Source organism: Zeus faber (genome assembly GCF_960531495.2).
Source record: "Zeus faber genome assembly, chromosome: 4".
Taxonomy (NCBI): domain Eukaryota; kingdom Metazoa; phylum Chordata; class Actinopteri; order Zeiformes; family Zeidae; genus Zeus; species Zeus faber.
In genome coordinates, this window is record NC_137191.1 from 34973115 (window position 1) to 34995614 (window position 22500).

The following is a 22500-nucleotide window of genomic DNA, read 5'->3' on the forward strand; positions in this document are numbered from 1 at the left end:
TCTGATTGACAATGTCCAGTTGGACCGTGTCCAGTGGGCGGCGTGGACTCGGTCACTCTGTCGTGTTTAGGCGTTAGAATATTATACATGCTGTGTTCAAGTCAACAATGAAAATTGTGCTGCGTTTCAGGGAACCCGGGAAACTAAAACGCACCCAATACGATTAAACTGGACCCCGTGTATTGCTGCCTGCAGCTATATGTATATGTATTATTATTATTATTATTATTATTATTGTTTACTATTTCCCTCTGAATTTTTCGGGCTTTAACTATCCAGAAAAGAACAAGGTCAGAAGCTAAGAACGTGGTTGAAGTCTCGTTAGTACCGGGACCTCCGTGAATAGTCGAGGCGGCGGGTCTAACTAAAACGGCAATTTGAACTCAAACTCCTCTCAACCCGAGCCCGGCTCCACCCTCATCCCCGCAGAAGGAAAGCGGTTAAAGAAGGAATCCACAGGAGCAGAGAGTCCCTCAGTCCGCTCCAAACGTCCATTCCTTTAATCTCAGAGCACAGATTCAGGAACCTCGGAACCTTTGGAAGCTCCGGAACCTGTAATACCTACCTAGCATGACTAAACTAGACCCTATGCATTGCTGCCTGCTGCTATTATTATTATTATTATTATTATTATTATTATTATAATTGTTGTCATTTTTATTATCATCATTATTAATATTTTTATTAGGGGTCCAGCCGGCAGGACCCCTGCTGTTGATATTGTTCGGATTGTTGTTATTATGGAATGGAATTTTTCTGGCTAAAAGTGTCTGGAACAGAACAACCTCTGGAGCTACGAACAGAGTTGAGGTCTTGTTAGAACCGAGATGTCTCAGACATCTCACGGTTCAAGTTTAATCAATATCGATCCATATTCGCAGCAGGAACTAGTGAAAACCCGATGAAATTTGACCAGAAGTAGCCGAATATTTGTGCATCGCCCACAAACCAAGGTATCTAAACCTTCCGGGTGGGTGGCGGGTGTGAGTTTGCGGAATAAAACGCTTCGTGAAATCATCATCCAATTGCTTTTTTTTCAGGTATGAGACAGCCAACTTCTAATTTTTAGGATAAAGTCAGTACACGCAACAAGTGTATCTGTATGTGTTAGTTATTCTTTTTAAATGATTCATTCACTCTTTAACCTGTGCTGGCAGCGTGCTGGACATGGTGAAACAAACATAGAAACAAACAACAACATGTACATGGTAAAACAAACATAGAAACAAACAACAACATGTACATGATGAAACAAACATAGAAACAAACAACAACATGTACATGATGAAACAAACATAGAAACAACAACATGTACATGGTGAAACAAACATAGAAACAACAACATGTACATGGTAAAACAAACATAGAAACAAACAACAACATGTACATGATGAAATAAACATAGAAACAAACAACATGTACATGATGAAACAAACATAGAAACAAACAACAACATGTACATGGTGAAACAAACATAGAAACAAACAACAACATGTACATGATGAAACAAACATAGAAACAACAACATGTACATGATGAAACAAACATAGAAAAAAACAACATTTACATGGTGAAACAAACATAGAAACAAACAACAACATGTACATGATGAAACAAACATAGAAACAAACATGTACATGATGAAACAAACATAGAAACAAACAACAACATGTACATGATGAAACAAACATAGAAACAAACAACAACATGTACATGATGAAACAAACATAGAAACAAACAACAACATGTACATGATGAAACAAACATAGAAACAACAACATGTACATGATGAAACAAACAACATGTACATGATGAAACAAACATAGAAACAAACAACAACATGTACATGATGAAACAAACATAGAAACAAACAACATGTACATGATGAAACAACCATAGAAACAAACAACAACATGTACATGATGAAACAAACATAGAAACAAACAACAACATGTACATGATGAAACAAACATAGAAACAAACAACAACATGTACATGGTGAAACAAACATAGAAACAAACAACAACATGTACATGATGAAACAAACATAGAAACAACAACATGTACATGATGAAACAAACATAGAAAAAAACAACATTTACATGGTGAAACAAACATAGAAACAAACAACAACATGTACATGATGAAACAAACATAGAAACAAACAACATGTACATGATGAAACAAACATAGAAACAAACAACATGTACATGGTGAAACAAATATAGAAACAAACAACAACATGTACATGATGAAACAAACATAGAAACAAACAACAACATGTACATGATGAAACAAACATAGAAACAACAACATGTACATGATGAAACAAACAACATGTACATGATGAAACAAACATAGAAACAAACAACAACATGTACATGATGAAACAAACATAGAAACAAACAACATGTACATGATGAAACAACCATAGAAACAAACAACAACATGTACATGATGAAACAAACATAGAAACAAACAACAACATGTACATGATGAAACAAACATAGAAACAAACAACAACATGTACATGGTGAAACAAACATAGAAACAAACAACAACATGTACATGATGAAACAAACATAGAAACAACAACATGTACATGATGAAACAAAAATAGAAAAAAACAACATTTACATGGTGAAACAAACATAGAAACAAACAACAACATGTACATGATGAAACAAACATAGATACAAACAACATGTACATGATGAAACAAACATAGAAACAAACAACATGTACATGGTGAAACAAATATAGAAACAAACAACAACATGTACATGATGAAACAAACATAGAAACAAACAACAACATGTACATGATGAAACAAACATAGAAACAACAACATGTACATGATGAAACAAACAACATGTACATGATGAAACAAACATAGAAACAAACAACAACATGTACATGATGAAACAAACATAGAAACAAACAACATGTACATGATGAAACAACCATAGAAACAAACAACAACATGTACATGATGAAACAAACATAGAAACAAACAACAACATGTACATGGTGAAACAAACATAGAAACAAACAACAACATGTACATGATGAAACAAACATAGAAACAAACAACATGTACATGATGAAACAAACAACATGTACATGATGAAAAAAACAACAACATGTACATGATGAAACAAACATAGAAACAGACAACAACATGTACATGATGAAACAAACAACATGTACATGATGAAACAAACATAGAAACAAACAACATGTACATGATGAAACAAACAACAACATGTACATGATGAAACAAACAACAACATGTACATGATTAAACAAACAACAACATGTACATGATGAAACAAACATAGAAACAAACAACATGTACATGATGAAACAAACATAGAAACAAACAACAACATGTACATGATGAAACAAACATAGAAACAAACAACAACATGTACATGATGAAACAAACATAGAAACAAACAACAACATGTACATGATGAAACAAACATAGAAACAAACAACAACATGTACATGATGAAACAAACATAGAAACAAACAACAACATGTACATGATGAAACAAACATAGAAACAAACAACAACATGTACATGATGAAACAAACATTGAAACAAACAACAACATGTACATGATGAAACAAACATAGAAACAAACAACATGTACATGGTGAAACAAACATAGAAACAAACAACATGTACATGATGAAACAAACATAGAAACAAACAACAACATGTACATGATGAAACAAACATAGAAACAAACAACAACATGTACATGATGAAACAAACAACAACATGTACATGATGAAACAAACATAGAAACAACAACATGTACATGATGAAACAAACATAGAAACAAACAACATGTACATGATGAAACAAACATAGAAACAAACAACAACATGTACATGATGAAACAAACATAGAAACAACAACATGTACATGATGAAACAAACATAGAAACAAACAACAACATGTACATGGTGAAACAAACATAGAAACAAACAACAACATGTACATGATGAAACAAACATAGAAACAAACAACAACATGTACATGATGAAACAAACATAGAAACAAACAACATGTACATGATGAAACAAACATAGAAACAAACAACAACATGTTCATGATGAAACAAACATAGAAACAAACAACATGTACATGATGAAACAAACATAGAAACAAACAACAACATGTACATGATGAAACAAACATAGAAACAAACAACAACATGTACCTGGTGAAACATAAACATCAGACACCAACAAACATCTATTGAAAAAAAATAGTTAATTAAGTCCAGTATCAGCTTGTATCAGTAATTCTGCATGTTACAGTTCACAGAAAACTCATGTCATTACGTGAGTCGATGCTGCGTTCATTGGAAACTCGGGAAATTGGGACTGAATAGAGATGTAACGCTGATGTAAAGTCAAGTGACGGTATGAACTGATGATACAACTTTATAATGGGTGTTGATAATGGACCTGGAAAAAGGTACTGTAATACGTACTGAAACATGACTGAACTGGACCCTGTGTATTGCTGCCTGCAATAATATTTATGTTTTTATTATTATTGTTGTTGTTATTGTTGTTGTTGTTGTTGTTATAATAATAATAATAATAATATGTTTATTCATAATAATAATAATAATAATAATAATAATAATTATAATAATTATTATTATTATACAAATATTATTTATCAAATTTGGAAACTAATATTTTCCTTGGATAAGGCTGTGCAGTTGTCTTGCAATTAACTCAGTTAATTATATAATAGCTGTTTTTAATAGCTTTGTGTGGCACGTTTTTATTTCAACCATATTGTCAGATTTTGTTCCATCCATATACAGTATTTGTTATTGTCAAAACGGATTTGTCCAAAAATCAAATCAAAATTGGTTTTAAAAATGTATAAAAATGGAACTCTTGATACCTGCAGACATGATTTCTAAACATCTAGTTTGGAAGAGGTGATCCACCCATGGAGCCAGAGAGAGATTCTCTTTTTGATTACATGTTTGTGTCTAGAGGGACAGCGTGCAGCATGGTGATCAGTCAGCAAGAGACGCCGGGCGCCGCCCCGAGCACCCGCCCGCCCGTCATCTTCAACCCGGACTTCTTTGTGGAGAAGCTTCGCCACGAGAGGCCAGATGTCTTCCTGGAGCTGGTGCTGAGCAACGTCACGCGCCTCATCGACCTGCCGGGAGCCGAGTTCGCCCAGCTCCTGGGGGAGGATGCGCCCAAGACCGGCAGCAACGGGGGAGGCTTCTTTCGCTCGCTCAACTTCCTCAAACGCAAAGGTCAGAGGTCAGCTGTGTGCTGTCTCTTATATCCAATATCATCCCTACTGGAAGTGTTCAATCCTGCATCTAAATTCTCCGTCATCTCAGACTTTTCAATAAACTGGACTAAAACTGGAATGCTGTAACTGCTGTAAACTTCCCTTAACCAACGGGCAACATTAGATACCTGGGTGTTGATATCTCCACCAATCTGTCAGATTTGTTTACCCTTGACTTCACTCCATTGCTCAAATCCATTGAAGAAGACTTCGATGGAACAACCTACCTATCTCACTAACTGGGAGGATAGCAGCTGTGAAAACGAATATACTACCAAAAATAAACTATATATTTTCAACGACCCCAGTCCAACCAACCATGCATTGGTTTAATACTCTAGACTCAATAATTAATACATTATATTGAAAACACAAGAAACCGAGAATTAAACTAGCAACACTACAGAAAAACAAAGACTGTAGAGCATCTAGCAAACCCTCTTCAATTCATAATTACATGGTTAGAACCAGAGCAGCAATCGGCCCATGGATGCCGAGATATTGAACAAAGAGAATGTCAGGAGTTATCATTATCTGATCTACCATTCCTTACTGAATCAATAAGGAAACATAATTACTTTACAAAACACTTCATCACAACGACTCTGTCAGCCTGGTGGAGATTCCTCAAACTCGGCGCTCGCACTCTTTCTCCAAATAAATTACCGCCAATCTGGCACAACCCAGACTTTCTGGTTAAAAACAGACCAATAATCTTCAGGTTTTGGAGAAGACAAGGAATTTCTCATCCATTACACATTTTTGAAAACAATTTGCTGATATCCTTCCCAACCTCAACCCAAATGTATAATATCGGTGGCCACGGCTTCCTTCAATTCCTTCGACTACAGCCGTCTCTAAAAGGTAAAATCAATTTGATGAGCATCCTACAACCACCTCCAGTGATTGAACATCTTACTAATATCAATCATTAAAAAAATCCCCTTTCCAGAATATACAAACTTAAATTAAAAACATATGACACTTTATCTTTACCTACCATGGAATGGGAAAGAGCGCTTGCTGTTTCCACCTATACCAACCTGTGTAAGCTTATTTGCAACAACACCTTTTCTATAACCCGCAATTCCAATGTGCAACTCATCCAAAATAATATTCTGCACAGCTCATATCACGGAACGCAAAATGTTCAAAATGAGTTTTGCGGATAAAGACGTTTGCTCTTAATGAGTTTTCATTTATTTTGTTACAAAACTAGTTGGCAGCACATTCTCAAAACAGCAGCCTCATATTGCTTCTTAGTCAGGATGGTGATCCCCCCTCACAGCCCTGTATGAAGGGGGACAAATAAGGGGAAAAGGGAGTGGGTACATTTCAAGCTTGTTGTGCAAATAAGTTATTGGGCTTGTTAACACATCGACTAACGTTTGTTAGAAAATGTTATCAACTTTTATTGACTTAATTAAATAATTAAGTCATTGGGCTTATTAACACATGAATACTGTGTAATGTATTTTTTAACTCACCTATAATGGGAACAGCGTTGCACTCAGTGGAAGCAGTGATGGCAGGTCAGGAGTAAGTTGAGATGCGAAGGAGATCACAGTGATGGCTGTCGGTCATTTTGGTTCTCAATCGGCTTTTGTTCAGAGTTAACAGAGGAATTGTTTGCTCACATACAGTACGTACGTCGGGCCGAACAGACTCATCGTTCTTTTTGCGTGGCGCCTCATCAGAGGAAACTTGGCCTTTTCCTAGCTCCAGTAGAAGTCGGGTAGGAAGAGAAGTTGATGTTGATTCTTCAGAGAATTATCAAGCTGCATTTCGATAAGTTGTAATTGCAGACTCTCTTCTGCATCCATCAGGAAGGGAGTCGGGAACAGCTTGATTTCTTTCTCTATAATAGCAAAATCTTGGAAGCGATGACTGAATTCTGTCATGAGAGATGTGATCACAGACACACATTTCCCCTTTTTAGCAGAAAGCTTGGCCTTTGGAAAAGCAAATTTGATTTCGGACAGCGTGGGGAAGTGGGCAACATTGAAGTCGTGTAGTTGTGTCTCAAAGAGACGGAGCTCCACACGGAATGCTTTTTCACGTGCGCATTAAGTTGTGGTACAAGCTGGTCTTTGCCTTGTAGGCTCTTGTTCAGTGTGTTAAGATGATAAGATCAACTAAAAAACGGCAGGTCTGCCAACCATAGACCAAAAACTGGTCGGTTTCTGATCTCAGGGAATAAAACCGCTGCAGAACGGAGCCTCGACTTAGCCAGTGCACATCAGAATGGTAGAGTAGGTCCCCGTATTCAGCATCGACATCAGATAGGAAATTTAGAAATTCTCTGCAGTAGAGCACTCGTGCTAGAGTTACGTATGTTGACATTTTCACAACAGTGTTCATCACATCGCCAGGCTGGACTGTCTTGGCATAGAGGGCTTCTTGGTGGATGATACAGTGCATTTTAACAGCCTCACCTCCACTCTCTTGCACCTTGGCGCACACCATAGAGGCCATTCCTTTGCACTCACCTGTCGTTGCTGGAGCCCCATCCGTTGCAACTCCACACAGCTTGTCCAATTTAAGTCCCATCTTGTCAATTGCATCAGACACAGCTTCAAAAATGTCATTACCCGTTGTGCCCTCTAGACTCCTAAGATCAAGCAGATCCTCCGTAATATAAAAGTTATCATCAACTCCCCGCAAAGAAATTTACAGCTGTGCGGTGTCTGTGGTGTCTGTGGTGTCTGTGCGCTCATCACATGCAATCGAGTAAAAATCACAAGCACAAGCTTTATCTGACACTTGATGTTTTAAGTTAGCGGACAAGTCTTTGATTGCCACACAACTGTGTTTCTGGACATGCTAACATTGTTGAATTCTCGTTCTTTGATTGGTCTTGTTTTGTGGAGAAGCTGCCTTGTTCAAAACAGTAGCTCCACTCAATGTTAAAACTAAGAAGTACAATAGTCAAGCGCAAGTTTCATGTGTGGGCCATATTCCATTATATATTTTTTTATATTTGCTGCGGGCCAATTAAAAATGGACCACTGGCTACAGTTGGCCCGCCGGCCGTAGTTTGGACACCCCTGCTTAAGAGCATACAGAGTGCACACCAGACACAGCAAAGGGCTTTCTTCCGTAAAGAAGCTTTAAAATGACCTAAATTCAGTTCTACAAATATCAGGCCTTTGAGGTCATTAAATAGTCTTAAATTTAAATCTATTACTTCTTAATTTGAACATTTTTACTGCGATTGGTCCACGTTTCTTTTTGTCAACACGAGTCAAGTTCTTCTCTATCAGAGTCAACATTTTCGATATGGAAAAAATCTGATGATCCAATATGAAGGGAAATCCAACCTTTCTGAAAATAAATGAATACATAAAGGTATGGGTTGGATTTATTCCGGTTCCTCATCACCTACTTTGCTATCTGACCTAAAGGAGGGGGTGGGGGGGTCGGCCCTCCAAAACCTCACTGCACGTCTTCTGTGCCAGGGGTCTTTGGTGGATATCGTTTCGTCATTTCGTTGCCACCGTGGCGTTTGGGCGAATGGCAGAAGATACAAACAGCGGAGTAGAAGCCGAAGCGAGGTGGTCCGCCTCCAGATTCGAGGAAAGCTACGATCCTTCCAGCCTTCCGCCTGGTTGCATGTGGACAGGTTTAGGGACTAGGGGCCAAACAAACCCTACCTAAGTACGTACATGAACAGTAAATTATAATGTTCTGTGCACTGCAAACACAACGTGCGTTCGCACCGACCACAAGGTGCGTTCCGGTGGAGGTAATACACCTGACTCCCACCAGTGGGCAGTAGAGCTTCAAGATGTTTATATATTTACATTTTTTTTACATTTACATTTTTAGTCATTTAGCAGACGCTTTTATCCAAAGCGACTTACAGTTGTTCGAACACCGACGGACGCAGCCATCAGGAGCAATTAGGGGTTAAGTGTCTTGCTCAAGGACACTACAGCATGCTAGCAGGAGGAGCCTGGGATCCAACCAGCAACCTTTAGATCACTAGACCACCAGCTCTACCGCCTGAGCTACCATCCCCGTATACCATATATCACATACTTCTACACATGTGCATACATATATGCAGTGAAATGTCACGTCAGACATGAAGTTCAAACAGTTCAATCCATCAGCTTGTTTGACACACAAGACCGCATTGTTGAGATTTGGGAGGTGAGCGTAGAGGACAAATCTGATCTGGTTCATAAAACAACATCCACAGTGGACAAACAAACCACAGCAATCAAAAACACACTGACCTGGTTAAACAACGCTCAAATAAATAACTTAATCAAAAACTTGTGAGGGGCTTGTTTCCGCCCTCGAAGCCTGTATGCCTGGGAATAAGACAAAGGGTTTCATGGGGTTGATATTTCCCCTCCCCCCTCCGCAGATAAGGGTGTGGTTTTCGGGACTCCTCTGTCAGAAGGCAGCATCGCGCAGATCTACCAGCTCATCGAGTACCTCAGCAAGAGTGAGTTAATGTTCTCCAAGTTATCCTTCAACTGTTCTGCTGTGCGACTGTCAACCCCGACGAAAAAACATAAAAATTAACACCCTTTCTGTCGTGGTGCCAATTAGTGGTCGACCGATTGCTCGCATTGATTGATTGCATTTTGAGATCATCGGCATCGGCCGATGCATGAAAAATGTCCGCAGACTAGTGTTGTAAAAAATACAGATTTGTCTGAAAATATGGATTCTGAATATTTGAAACTGTTTCAATACTCATTTTCCGCCCTATGGATATGCATATGGATCTCCCACAACCAGTCACACAGGAATTCTCCAGGAATTCCAGGAATTCCTTAATTAATCTGTTGTTGTTTCTTCGTGATGTGAACACAATGTTTCTGAATTTGTTAACTATGAATTAATTAAATAACATGTACAAAGTTTTTAAAATAAAAACAAAACACATTTTTGACACACGTTAAATGTACTCAGAGCAGGTTATATTACACATATTAAAGTCTAAAGTACAATTGGCCGCTACCTGCAGATAACCTGTGATTTTTGAATACAAGGACATATCACTGTAATTCTAATTACAAGATGTGATTCTAACCCTGATCTTGTCATTCTGGCTGCGGCCGGACCGGCTTTTAGTTGGACTAACCTATCTCATATCCATTTTTACTCATCGTGTACAGAAAAACACACTATGGTAATATTTAGTCGTAGTAATACTAATACAATATTTATATAGTGATTTTCAAGGTACTTGAAGACACAGCACATAATAAAATACAGCAATGCATGCAGCATAAAAACAAAATTTCAGGAAAAAGTGGTGGAAAAATGTATATTTATACCCATTGAACACTTTTATACTTCCTAGCACAGCTGTGTGTGTGTGTGTGTGTGTGTGTGTGTGTGTGTGTGTGTGTGTGTGTGTGTGTGTGTGTGTGTGTGTGTGTGTGTGTGTGTGTGTTATATTCCTGCTTGCCCTGCTCCAGACCTGCACGTGCAGGGCCTGTTCCGGGTCCCGGGGAACGCTGTGCGGCAGCAGAGCCTCAGGGAGCTGCTGAACGGCGGCGCCGACGTGGACCTGCACGCGGGCCACTTCCACCCCAACGACGCCGCCACGCTGCTCAAGACCTTCCTGGGCGAGCTGCCCGAGCCGCTGCTCACACACCGCCACTTCCACGCCCACCTCAAGATCGCAGGTACGGCCCGAGACCTCCGCTGCGGAGCCCTGGTTGCGATGTGGCAGTTTGATATGCAGCTTGACCATTAAGGAGGAAATTCAGTCCTAGAAATGTAAATATATGGGAATGGGAATCCATTTTCACGTTTTCTTTCCTCTGATCATAAATGCTCCTGTATTGTTTTGTGTAACCTATCAATCCAGACATGACGCTGTTTGACGAGCGCGGCAACAAGACGTCGCTGCCCAACAAGGAGCGCCAGCAGGAGGCGCTGCAGCTCCTCCTGCTGCTCCTGCCGCCCACCAACCGCTCGCTGCTCAAGCTGCTGCTGGACCTGCTGTACCACACCGCCCGGCGCCAGGACCAGAACAAGATGTCCGCCTCCAACCTCGCCCTCATGTTTGCCCCACACATCCTCTGGCCCCGACACGTGAGAACCTCTGCCCACGTATCCGTTGTGATGGACAGTTGTATGATCCATGAGTTTTAAGATTGGAATTGATAGAAAAGACACAGCTTGATTCGGGACGTATTCATCTTCCGAGCACGTAGCACCCAGGGGCCTCCGTCCGCACCTTTCCCACATCCCTGAAGGTGTCCTGTGGTATCTGGCACCAAGACGTTAACAGCAGATCCTTTAAGTCCTGGAAGTTGGAGGTGGGGCCCCCATGGATCGGGCTTGTTGTTCCAGCGCATCCCACAGATTCTCCATGGGATCGGACCCTAACCCCGCCATGCACATGATGTAGAATAAAAGGTGATTCGTCAGACCTCCACCTTCTTCCATTGCTCCATGGTCCAGTTGTGACGCTCACATGTCCATTGTAGGTGCTTTCAGGGGTGGACAGGGGTCAGCATGGACACTGTGAGCTCCCATACGCAGCAAGCTGCCATGCACTGTGTGTTCTACACCTTTCTATCATAGCACCATCCACTGTTTCAACACTTTGTGCTACAGTAGTTCTTCTGTGGGATGGAACCAGACGGGTTAGACTTCATTCCCCACGTGCATCAATGAGCCTTGGGCTCCATGACCATGTCGCCGGTTCACCGGTCGTCCTTCCTTGGACACTGTTGGTAGTAACCACTGCAGAGCAGGAACAGCCACAAGACCTGTGGTGGTGGAGATGCTCTGACCCAGTCGTCCAGCATCACAATGTGCTCCTTGTCAAAGTGGCTCAGATCCTTACGCTGCTTCACCACATCAACTTCAACAACTCACTCTTCACCTGCTGCATCATATCATATATAATATATAACACTATATATATATATATATATATATAATAATTGATTCCACCCCTTGACAGGTGCTATTGGAGCCAGTTGATGTTATTCACTGTGTGTGTGTGTGTGTGTGTGTGTGTGTGTGTGTGTGTGTGTGTGTGTGTGTGTGTGTGTGTGTGTGTGTGTGTGTGTGTGTGTGTTACATCCTGTGGACAGATGACAGCCAGTGACCTGAAGGACAACTTGAAGAAGCTAAACAACGGCATGGCCTTCCTGATCAAACACTCCCAGAAACTCTTCAGGGTAATTATTAAAACGCGTGTGTGTGTGTGTGTGTGTGTGTGTGTGTGTGTGTGTGTGTGTGTGTGTGTGTGTGTGTGTGTGTGTGTGTGTGTGTGTGTGTGTGTGTGTGTGTGTGTGTGGATAGAGGCTAGTCTACATTTTGTCAAGTACTAACTACTAAATATCCACAAGCGACGACATGTTTCCATTGGGTATAATCCAAATGATGTGGGAATCACATCTTCACTTGTAAAAGGCGTATTTGTAAAATGGCTCGATAATACTAGAAACAGTGTTGATATTATTATGGTATGTGAACGTCTGCCTTGTTTCCAGGCTCCGCTCTACCTGAGGGAACATGCCAGGCTGTACTTCACGGGCTCCAAGGCTCTTCACACCAGGGTAACACTGCTTGTATTTGGCCACAGTGGAATAAGTGTAGGTCCTGACGCCTTTTACGCCCGGCGTCAGTACGCCACCTGCGTCTGCACGTCTTATCTGCGTGTTGCTGCACGGTGTGAGGGAGGTGGGAACACTATGGGATGTGCCGGAGCCCAAAAGATGTACAAACAGAAAAATGTGTCATGTGCAAACAAACAGTTGATAGTAAGTCAGGATGAGAAGTCACGTTCATCCATGGCTTGCGGTGCCTCTTCACAGGCTGACAGGGCAGAACGCAGCAGAAACTGTGCAAACAAATAATAACAATCTATTCAAATATGAACAAACTATTACTTTCTACGTTCTCCATGTGAACCCTTATCCAGGACGACCTGGAGCTGCTGGCGGCGAGCGGCTCCCCCGTCCTGCGGTTGGCTCTGAAGAGGCCGGCCCTGGCCCCCCTGGGTTCCCAGGGGGCCCCGGGTCCCGGTGCCGGGGAGTCCCCGGCCCCCCAGCAGCAGCAGCAGCACACGGAGGAGGCGCTGAGGGAGCTGTTCAGACACGTGCACCACCACATGCCCGACTCGGCCAAGAAGAAGAAACTCATCCGACAGGTAGCGGGAAAGCAGGGTCCGTGGACCCGCCAAGGGTCCTTCAAGAGGTTTCGGGGGTCCACAGCAAGTTGATTAATAGTTCATCTTCACCATTATTTCATTTACATTATAGATAGGTGGGTGGGTGGGTGGGTAGGTGGGTGGGTGGATGGGTAGGTAGATAGGTGGGTGGGTAGGAAGGGAGGTGGGTGGGTAGGTATGTAGGTAGATAGATGGGTGGGTAGATAGACAGACATAGATAGATGGATAGGTGGTTAGGTAGGAGGGTAGGGAGGTTGGTATGTGGGTGGTAAGGTAGGTAGATAGGTTGGTAGAGAGGTGGGTTGGTAGAGAGGTGGGTTGGTAGAGAGGTGGGTTGGTAGGTAGTTAAGGAGGTAGGTAGGGAGGTGGGTGGATGGGTAGGTAGGTGGGTAGTAGTAGGTAGGTAGTAAGTAGGTAGGTGGGCAGTAGGTAGGTAGGTGGGCAGTAGGTAGGTAGGTAGGTGGGTTGTAGGTAAGTAGGTAGGTGGGTAGTAGGTAAGTAGGTAGGTGGGTAGTAGGTAAGTAGGTAGGTGGGTAGTAGGTAGGTGGGTAGTAGGTAAGTAGGTAGGTGGGTAGTAGGTAAGTAGGTAGGTGGGTAGTAGGTAGGTGGGTAGTAGGTAAGTAGGTAGGTGGGTAGTAGGTAAGTAGGTAGGTGGGTAGTAGGTAGGTGGGTAGTAGGTAAGTAGGTAGGTTGGTAGTAGGGAGGTGGGTGGGTAGTAGGTAAGTAGGTAGGTGGATAGTAGGTAGGTAGGTAGATACTTCATGCAAAGTATCATTCAAACAATGGGCAATAATTATGAAGTAATAAGAATAAAAAATGGAAATATGCAATAAAACCCCAATTAAACTGCAAAAAATTGCAATATCCAATAAACCTAAAGATTAACAATAAAAATAAACCAGAAAGACAAACCCTAAAGTAAATGGAAACAAACTATAAACCTAAACATGAACTAGAACAGGGTTGCCCACACTTTTCCGGCTTGCAGCTCCTCTGATGACTTGCACTGAATGGAGTCGTCAGGGTTGCATCGTCCGGACAGTAGCTGCTGCTAACCAGCCTCAAGCAGCTTCCCAATGATCGTCAGTCACGGTGCAACGCTATTTGGACTTAACAATCTTCTTGTGGGAACAGGCCGACTTGCATAAACAAGTAGAGCTGAATAATGCAGTCAAGGAGGCAGCACGTCTCCTCATGTTTGGGTATTTTCCTCCAAAACTCTCCATGAGGCCTGGACTTGAACTCGATATCTGCCTGAAGTGTCAACATCTCACACTCCAAGGGTGTTGGAGTGAATCAACCTCAACATCTTCCCTAAATGGGAAGCACATAAATGTAGCGATGGGCTCCGGTAAAGCAAAGTCTTGAAACCGTTTGTCAAAGTGCGACGGACTCGATCCGCTCTGTGCGGCGCCGCCACACGCCTTCCCTGGGGTCGCCAGCGCCGAGGCGAGGTTTTGAAAGTTCCCCAAGTCATGGCGCCGCAGCTTTGAGGACAGAAGTTGCACTTTTGGTTTGAAAGCATTAACTGAACTGATCGTGTCGACCACGGTTTTGTCTTTTGTCGCGCAATCAACCCGCACCACCTCCGCGATCTACCGCTCGATCGCAATCGACGTATTGGGCAGCCCTGAACTAGAAGATAGAAAAAAGCCAGTATATAATAGCCCGAAAAATATGACTAATAATAAAAATCTCTGTTGTGCTTGTGGAGTGGGAGCCTCCCCGTTGTTGCCCTCTCTGCTTCTCCGTGCTTCGCGACTTGGAGCGTCTTCGTCTTTTCCACTCGGAAAGTGGGGGCGGCGCATCGACGCCCGTCCACCGTTATTTGAGCCGATCGCAGGGGGGAAGAAAAACAACCCCTAAAAAACCCCCAAAAGACGCAGCGTTTACCATCGCGTTTCCATCCCAGATGAGCCCCGGGTTGGAAACGCCCCAATAAAACACAAGGATTCCATCCACCTTGCTGAGGTGGACGCGCCGCTGTGATGCCGTTCATCTCAGTCGTTTGGACGCAAATGTCGGGCTGAAATGCTGCCGTGGCGTCGGCACCGATTCGAGGGTTTCCGCACGTTTGCGCACGTGTTACAGCGAACGGGATGAAACAAGTGTGTAACAGTGCCCCCCCGTGGCTGCAGCTCGCCAAGGAGACAGCGACGACGCCCGCCGGCAGCGCCCAGCGGACACCGCCTGGAGGACGCGGCGGGAAGCACCCGCGTTCCCGCTCCTTTGGGGGCCTCATCAAGGTATGCGGCGCTCCCTGCAGGTCTGGAGAGGACCCACCAGGAAGCAACGTTCACCTCCATGTTTGACGCCTTTTTTTGTTTTTGTTTTTGTTTTTTTGACACCTGGGAGGCGAACTCACAAGAGGACGACGTGCCTTTTTGCGGCCGCTAAACCTGCGCAAATAACACAAATGGTAACCGTCTAATTCTTGGAGCACGGGGTGAAATGCCCCTCGAACCGCACTGCAAAGCAAATCGCGTCTCGGTGCGCCGGTGCTATTTGCTCCTATTTCAATTGAATTAGGTACTTTGCATGCGTTTGCCGCAAAAATTTGCGTTTGCGGGGATGGTATCTCAGGAGGTAGAGCTGGTGGTCTAGTGATCTAAAGGTTGCTGGTTGGATCCCAGGCTCCTCCTGCTAGCATGCTGTAGTGTCCTTGAGCAAGACACTTAACCCCTAATTGCTCCTGATGGCTGCGTCCATGGGTGTTTGAATAATTGTAAGTTGCTTTGGATGAAAGCGTCTGATCAATGAAATGTAAAATGTAAAAAATGGCCCCTTTATATGCAAACGAGCCTCCTTGCAGAAAACAGTCATTCACAAACACAAGTTGCTGCTAACTGCCCGCACCAAAAAACTCCCCCGCCCCATCGCAGCCGACGTCACGCACGGGGAGACGCCGTCACGGGGAACCCCCTCTCCGTGCGTAACGGGGCGGGGGGGGGGCGGAGCGTTTCCCCAAATCCCTTGTGAGGCGGGCGTTGAGGCGGGCGTTGAGGCGGCACAGACGGCGCAACACACGGCGCTTTTAGCCGCTGCCGTTCATTCTCTGTGGATTCGCCCTCAATGTCGACTTTTCGGTGCAGTCGTCACAGCTTTTCTGTCGTCCGCCTAATGTTTTTTTTCCTGTGGTGTTGGACATAAATTTCTATGAGACGTTATCGCCACCTACTGTATTTCGGCGTTTGCATTTATCTTTCTTTTTTTTTTTCTTGTGTGGACGGAGAGAATTTTTAAAATCACTGTTGGCGTGGTCACGAGTTTTTTTGTTTTGTTTTTTTCAACGGGGGATGGGGGAATATCCATATACGTGTGAACGGTGCCTAAATTGCTGGTTTTCCACCGTTTATTACGGTTCATAGCAACAACCCGCTAAAGGCTTTAGTGCTGGGAAAATGACCGCTCTGCTGCGGCTTCTCACTGTGCTTCCGTATGATTACACCTTTAAAAAAAACATAAATCTCCTTCACGAAAGCTTTGAGACGCGTGTTACACAGAGGGAAAAGTGTCTGACAGCCGTGCGTTTTATCAGGTTTCTCAGGGATTTACCGACTCTTACACTTCCGCAAATCAGCCCTTTTGGCTACATGCTAACGAAAGAAACTAGAAACAAGAGTCAGTCGCTTCCCACTGGCAACCTGCCCTAGCCAGCGTTGTGCTCTGGATATTCTACAGAAATTCCAAAAAGGAGTAAAACAATAAATAAAAATACCCAAGTATTTTGACTTGAGGTCAGTAGAAGGCAAAAGAATTATACATTTTGAGATTTCGTCCTCGATTTTTAAAAGGACTAAAGAGATTTTTGCCCCCAAAATAAAAAACGCAGAAAATCTCAATGTAGATAAAAACTCATATTTTCTCAAATCTGGTGCATTTTTTTCTTTTGTTTGTTTTTGTTATGCGTTGTAAAATTAGCTTTTAGTTGGTATATTTTATTATGTTTCCCTTTGTTTCCTGGTGTCAGCGTAAGAGCCGCGGCGAGCAGCTCACCTCAGAACGCAGAGCCAGGCCGGCCATGGTGGCCACAGCCACGGGAAAACCCGGCAAGGAGAACGTCCTCCTCCAGGCGGTGGGTCCGGCGCCAGATACTACATTTTACACAGCTCACATTTTTAGATTTTTAATATTGTCTCTATTTGGGGATGTTTTGGAAAATCTGACCTAAAAATGATCTCCGGCTCCCGTGTGCTTTTGTCAAAAGTTACTTACGTTTGTATTTGTTATTTCCGTTTTTGACAAGGAGGAAGTGCCGTTGCTTTAAGATGGGATTTTATGTTTTAACTAAGACATGAATAGTAATAGTCATTCAGCTGAATTCTAAGGTACGTTTTCTCACCGTGTGGTTTGGATTTTCCAAAACCGGAAGATAGAGGCAATATTAAAAATCTAAAGATGTAAGCTATCGTCAGTAAAATCACCCTACGTCAATGTAAACGTGAAAAGCATCGTCGTTCCATGTGGAAGCAGGGGAACCTGGCGCTTTTCAGATGGAACTCACAATCACAACAATCTGCTAATTCTCAAGAGTCGACTTTTTTAATTATCTTCATGGAAGATTCCACTGGTTCGCTGAAGTGTGTGTGTGTGTGTGTGTGTGTGTGTGTGTGTGTGTGTGTGTGTGTGTGTGTGTGTGTGTGTGTGTGTGTGTGTGTGTGTGTGTGTGTGTGTGTGTGTGTGTGTGTGTGTGTGTGCAGGTGAACAGTCCATCGGAGGCTCCTGCTGCGGGGAAGCTTTGCCGGGCGCTGAAGACCCCTCCCCTCTCCAAGGTAGGACCACGTGCACGCGCCCCAGTCATTATTTAAACACAACTTAAACCAGCTTTGACAAGAATTAGGGGGATTGAAAAAATATATGTAGTCATTATAATTTTATACCAACTACTCTCTGTGGTGTGGGGGGGGTGTGCTTTGAGCAGCCACACCTGTCCTGGGTCTCGGTAATTAGGGCCCAGGATCGGCGTGGCTGCACGCCTGTTGCTGGTTGGTTGGTCTAACCAGCAACAGGTAAAACCCCCACCCCCGCACTCACACAGGGGAGGAGCCCTGACGCAGGCTCCTCCCCTGAGGGCGTTTGTGATCCTGGGCCCCAAATACCGAGAGCCAGGACAGGTGTGGCTGCTCAAAGCACACCCTCCCCACGCGTACTCTGGAGAGGAACCAGTGTCATGACATGGGCTCCTCTCCTGTGTGTTGTCGTCGAACGGGTCGAGCCTTCATTCCACCCAATAGGGGCCTGTTACGCTCTCCTCATTTTATTTTGATCTAATGTTCTTCCTTCGTTTCCTACTTGAACAGAACAAAACCTGTGCTGCGCCCGTCTCTCCGTTGTTCTCTTGAACTTCACTCTTTTAACTCTGACTGCTGTCTCAGCTGTATGGGTCCTTATTTAGTAAAGACTAGATTATTTTATTTTTTATTTTTTGTGTAAATAATCTTTACTTATAACTTATAAATCATAAACACAGTACTTCACCATCCCAAGTATCAGTAGAACTAAGTGACCGGCGCTGTCAGACTGCGCGACGTCACCAGACAAATCGACTTTTTATTTTACCCGTGAACTTCAAACGCCTACATTTTGTTTCTGTATTTTCACCATTTTGCCTGTAAAAAAATAAATACACATATATGTGTGTGTGTGTGTGTGTGTGTGTGTGTGTGTGTGTGTGTGTGTGTGTGTGTGTGTGTGTGTGTGTGTGTGTGTGTGTGTGTGTGTGTGGGCCCAAAATAGTTTTGTTAAAAAGAATGTGACCTGATAGTTGTCCTTTAACATGAACTCTGCTAACTAGAGACTAGCGAGCCAGTTACAGCATTACTAATTAAAGTGGTAAACCATAATAAATACATTATTTAAATGTAAATATGTTTTTGTACATAAAAGCTGATACACCTCCATGCACCACCAGAGGGTGCTCAACTCACACAAGTGGTTCATGAGGGAGAGACGGGTTCCGGACGCTCCCCAAATAAACTGTAACGAACAGAACAACACTAAGCTGTCTGTCTCTCTCTCTCTCTCTCTCTCTGTCGCCCTCCTCTCCTCCTTCTGTCTTCCTCTCCTCCCCAGGACCCGTCGCCCGTCCCCAGGATGTGTTTCTCTCATGCGCACGAAATGTCTGTCTGATGGCCAGCCCCCCCCCTTCTCCTCCTCTCGCCCTCCCTTCCTTCTCCCCGCCTTCCTCGCCCCCTTGTACTTTTATTTTCTTTGTATTTAGTTTTTATTCCTTGTGTGTGTGTGTGTGTGTGTGTGTGTGTGTGTGTGTGTAAAATGTTCCCCCTCTTGTCGACCAACTGTGACTCCCGCTTTGAGCCTCGGCGTGAGCTCACGCTTCTTATTTTCCAGCTTTCGTTTTTGGCGCCGTGGCACCGGGGGACGGTGGGAAACGGCCCTTCTCCAGGGGAGCCGCTGCGCCGCGGAGGGCAAGCCACTGACGTGGGTGCTCGGGAGAGAGTTCCCGCCCGAGGTGAATTGGAACGTGAGGCGGGCGGCTCCCCTCCGCCCAAACCGCTTGCGGCGCAGACGGCACCGCGGCGCTCTTTAGGGGGAAACAAACGGCGCGGGGCCGGGACGAGGAGCGAGGCCCGGAGGAGGGAACGCTGCAGGGACCTTGAACACAAACCCCCAACCAGCCCCGGAGGTAGCGGCTCCAGACGCCCCTCATCCTGGGGCTACGGTGACATTCGACCGCGGAACCGGACGCTCCGCATCCACAACGGCGTCTGACCCCGAAGCGGCAGCGGATCCCGGTTCAGAACGACGTGACGACGGAGCAACGTTCCTTTTTAAAACGTTCTGCGTGCAGACGTGTTTACGTCTTTTCATCGCTCTCCCTTTGCATGGACGGCGTGCGGCCTTCAGTCTTAATGTGACCGGGGTGATGCAGGGTTTTGTGTTTGAGGGTTGTGATGGAGGTGAAGGGTTGTGACGGAGGTGAAGGGTTGTGACGGATGTGAAGGGTTGTGACGGATGTGAAGGGTTGTGATGGAGGGGGAGGGTTGTGTTGGATGTGAAGGGTTGTGATGGAGGGGGAGGGTTGTGATGGAGGTGAAGGGTTGTGATGGAGGTGAAGGGTTGTGATGGAGGTGAAGGGTTGTGATGGAGGTGAAGGGTTGTGACGGAGGTGAAGGGTTGTGATGGAGGGGGAGGGTTGTGTTGGATGTGAAGGGTTGTGATGGAGGGGGAGGGTTGTGTTGGATGTGAAGGGTTGTGATGGAGGGGGAGGGTTGTGATGGAGGTGGAAGGTTGTGATGGAGGTGGAGGGTTGTGATTGATGTGAAGGGTTGTGATGGAGGGGGAGGGTTGTGTTGGATGTGAAGGGTTGTGATGGAGGGGGAGGGTTGTGTTGGATGTGAAGGGTTGTGATGGAGGGGGAGGGTTGTGATGGAGGTGGAAGGTTGTGATGGAGGTGGAGGGTTTTGATTGATGTGAAGGGTTGTGATGGAGGGGGAGGGTTGTGATAGAGGAAGAAGGTTGTGATGGAGGTGGAGGGTTGTGATGGATGTGAAGGGTTGTGATGGAGGTGGAAGGTTGTGATGGAGGTGGATGGTTGTGTGAGGATGTGGTTTGAGGTTGCATTTAATATGACAAATGGTCAGTTTTATCAGTGTCTAAATCACGTAGTTTACAGGGCATTTACTATTTTTTACAGTCAATGTAGTATTATTTACAGTCAATGTAGTATTATTTACTGTACATACCGTGTTTACAGTACATACACTGAAAAAAAAAGCCTCTGGATCAAGTCAAACGGCCTGTTTGTGTTTGAACGTCCTCTGTACAGTCCTTTTAATATTTTTTTATTTCGTTGTGGATTAATACTCATTTTCTGCACGAGTCAAGTTTGTCATTTTCATTTGATTTGATTCCATTCAGGTCACTATTTATTTCTTTTCGTTTTTTTTATATTGGGATTTTAAACTCCTCTCCGAGCTATTTTTTAATATTATTATTACTGGGTAAAAACAAGGCCAGTTGTACTTCTTCCATGTTGATTTCCTGCATTTTGAGAAAAAGTTGTTTTTCTCAACATTGCAATGTGTGTATTTTTGTGTTTATAATGGAGCTTTTATCCTGCTATTGATGGTCTGTTACCAACCTTCTGTGTATTAAAGCACCGTTTAAGTCAGACATTATCATGGCTGCCCATGTGAGGGAAAGTAAAGCACTGACCCCCCTCCAGTGTCACCTCATCTGTTCCTCTTCATTCTGTGCTACTCGGTCTAGTTTACATGTAAAATAAGTTAACACTGTTAAAATACTGGTTTGAAAAGAACTGGTCGGCTTTTGATTAAAACCGTTTTTTTCTCTTTCACATTACTGTCTTTTTTTACACTTTGTGGAACTTATAAGATCTATAATTCATGGACGCATTCTCTGTGACCCACCGGTGTGCGCCCACGAGCTTCCTACAGCGGAGGGCGCTGTGCGTCAACAGACCGGTAGGAGGGCAGCGACCAGTCTGAGCAGAGTTTTCATTTGGAGCCTCAACTTGATGAAAATATATTGTATTGTTATTTCTGTCAGAATAAACGGCCTCCACCTGCTGCTGGTGGAAGGAGGAAGGTTCTATCGCTGGCGAGTGCCGCTCCATAGGAACTACAAGGGACTGAGGCCAGGAAGAGATGAATGCAGACATTAGGTCCAAAACATGACTGTGGCAGTTCTGCCTGCCACACGCCGCCCAAGTGGTGTTTTCAGGGCCCTCCCGCACAGAAGACGATGGGTTGGAGACGTCAGTTTATTGTGGAGAGGAGGCTAGGTGGTATCAGCCAGGAGCAGATAGAACATGCCATGACAGGGTCCTAGCCTGAGTGTGTGTGGGGATGGGAATTTTAACCTGTTGCTCCTTAGCCCAAACAATGAGTAACAGGTGTGCAGCCACCCTGACCCAATCACCTAGATCCAGGTCAGGTGTGGGCGCTCAAAACATCCCATCCCCTCACCACATACCCCCAACGCCACCTGAGGCCAGGGAGAATTCCTGGCCGAA

The 22500-nt window shown here is 44.0% G+C and overlaps 1 protein-coding gene across 1 annotated transcript in view; it reads left to right on the top strand.

Annotated features, from left to right (window-relative positions):
- arhgap19 (Rho GTPase activating protein 19) overlaps positions 1-20234 on the top strand; it is a gene marked incomplete at both ends in the record, with an annotated part of 21681 nt that extends 1447 nt beyond the window's left edge. Inside the window, 10 exons of the mRNA XM_079999568.1 lie at positions 5035-5306; positions 9723-9803; positions 10789-10998; positions 11184-11410; positions 12424-12510; positions 12826-12891; positions 13257-13484; positions 15644-15751; positions 17476-17580; positions 19854-20234. Coding sequence (XP_079855694.1) covers positions 5035-5306; positions 9723-9803; positions 10789-10998; positions 11184-11410; positions 12424-12510; positions 12826-12891; positions 13257-13484; positions 15644-15751; positions 17476-17580; positions 19854-20234 — 1765 coding nt within the window. The remainder of the gene's footprint in view (positions 1-5034; positions 5307-9722; positions 9804-10788; positions 10999-11183; positions 11411-12423; positions 12511-12825; positions 12892-13256; positions 13485-15643; positions 15752-17475; positions 17581-19853) is intronic.
- Positions 20235-22500: the final 2266 nt, after the last annotated feature.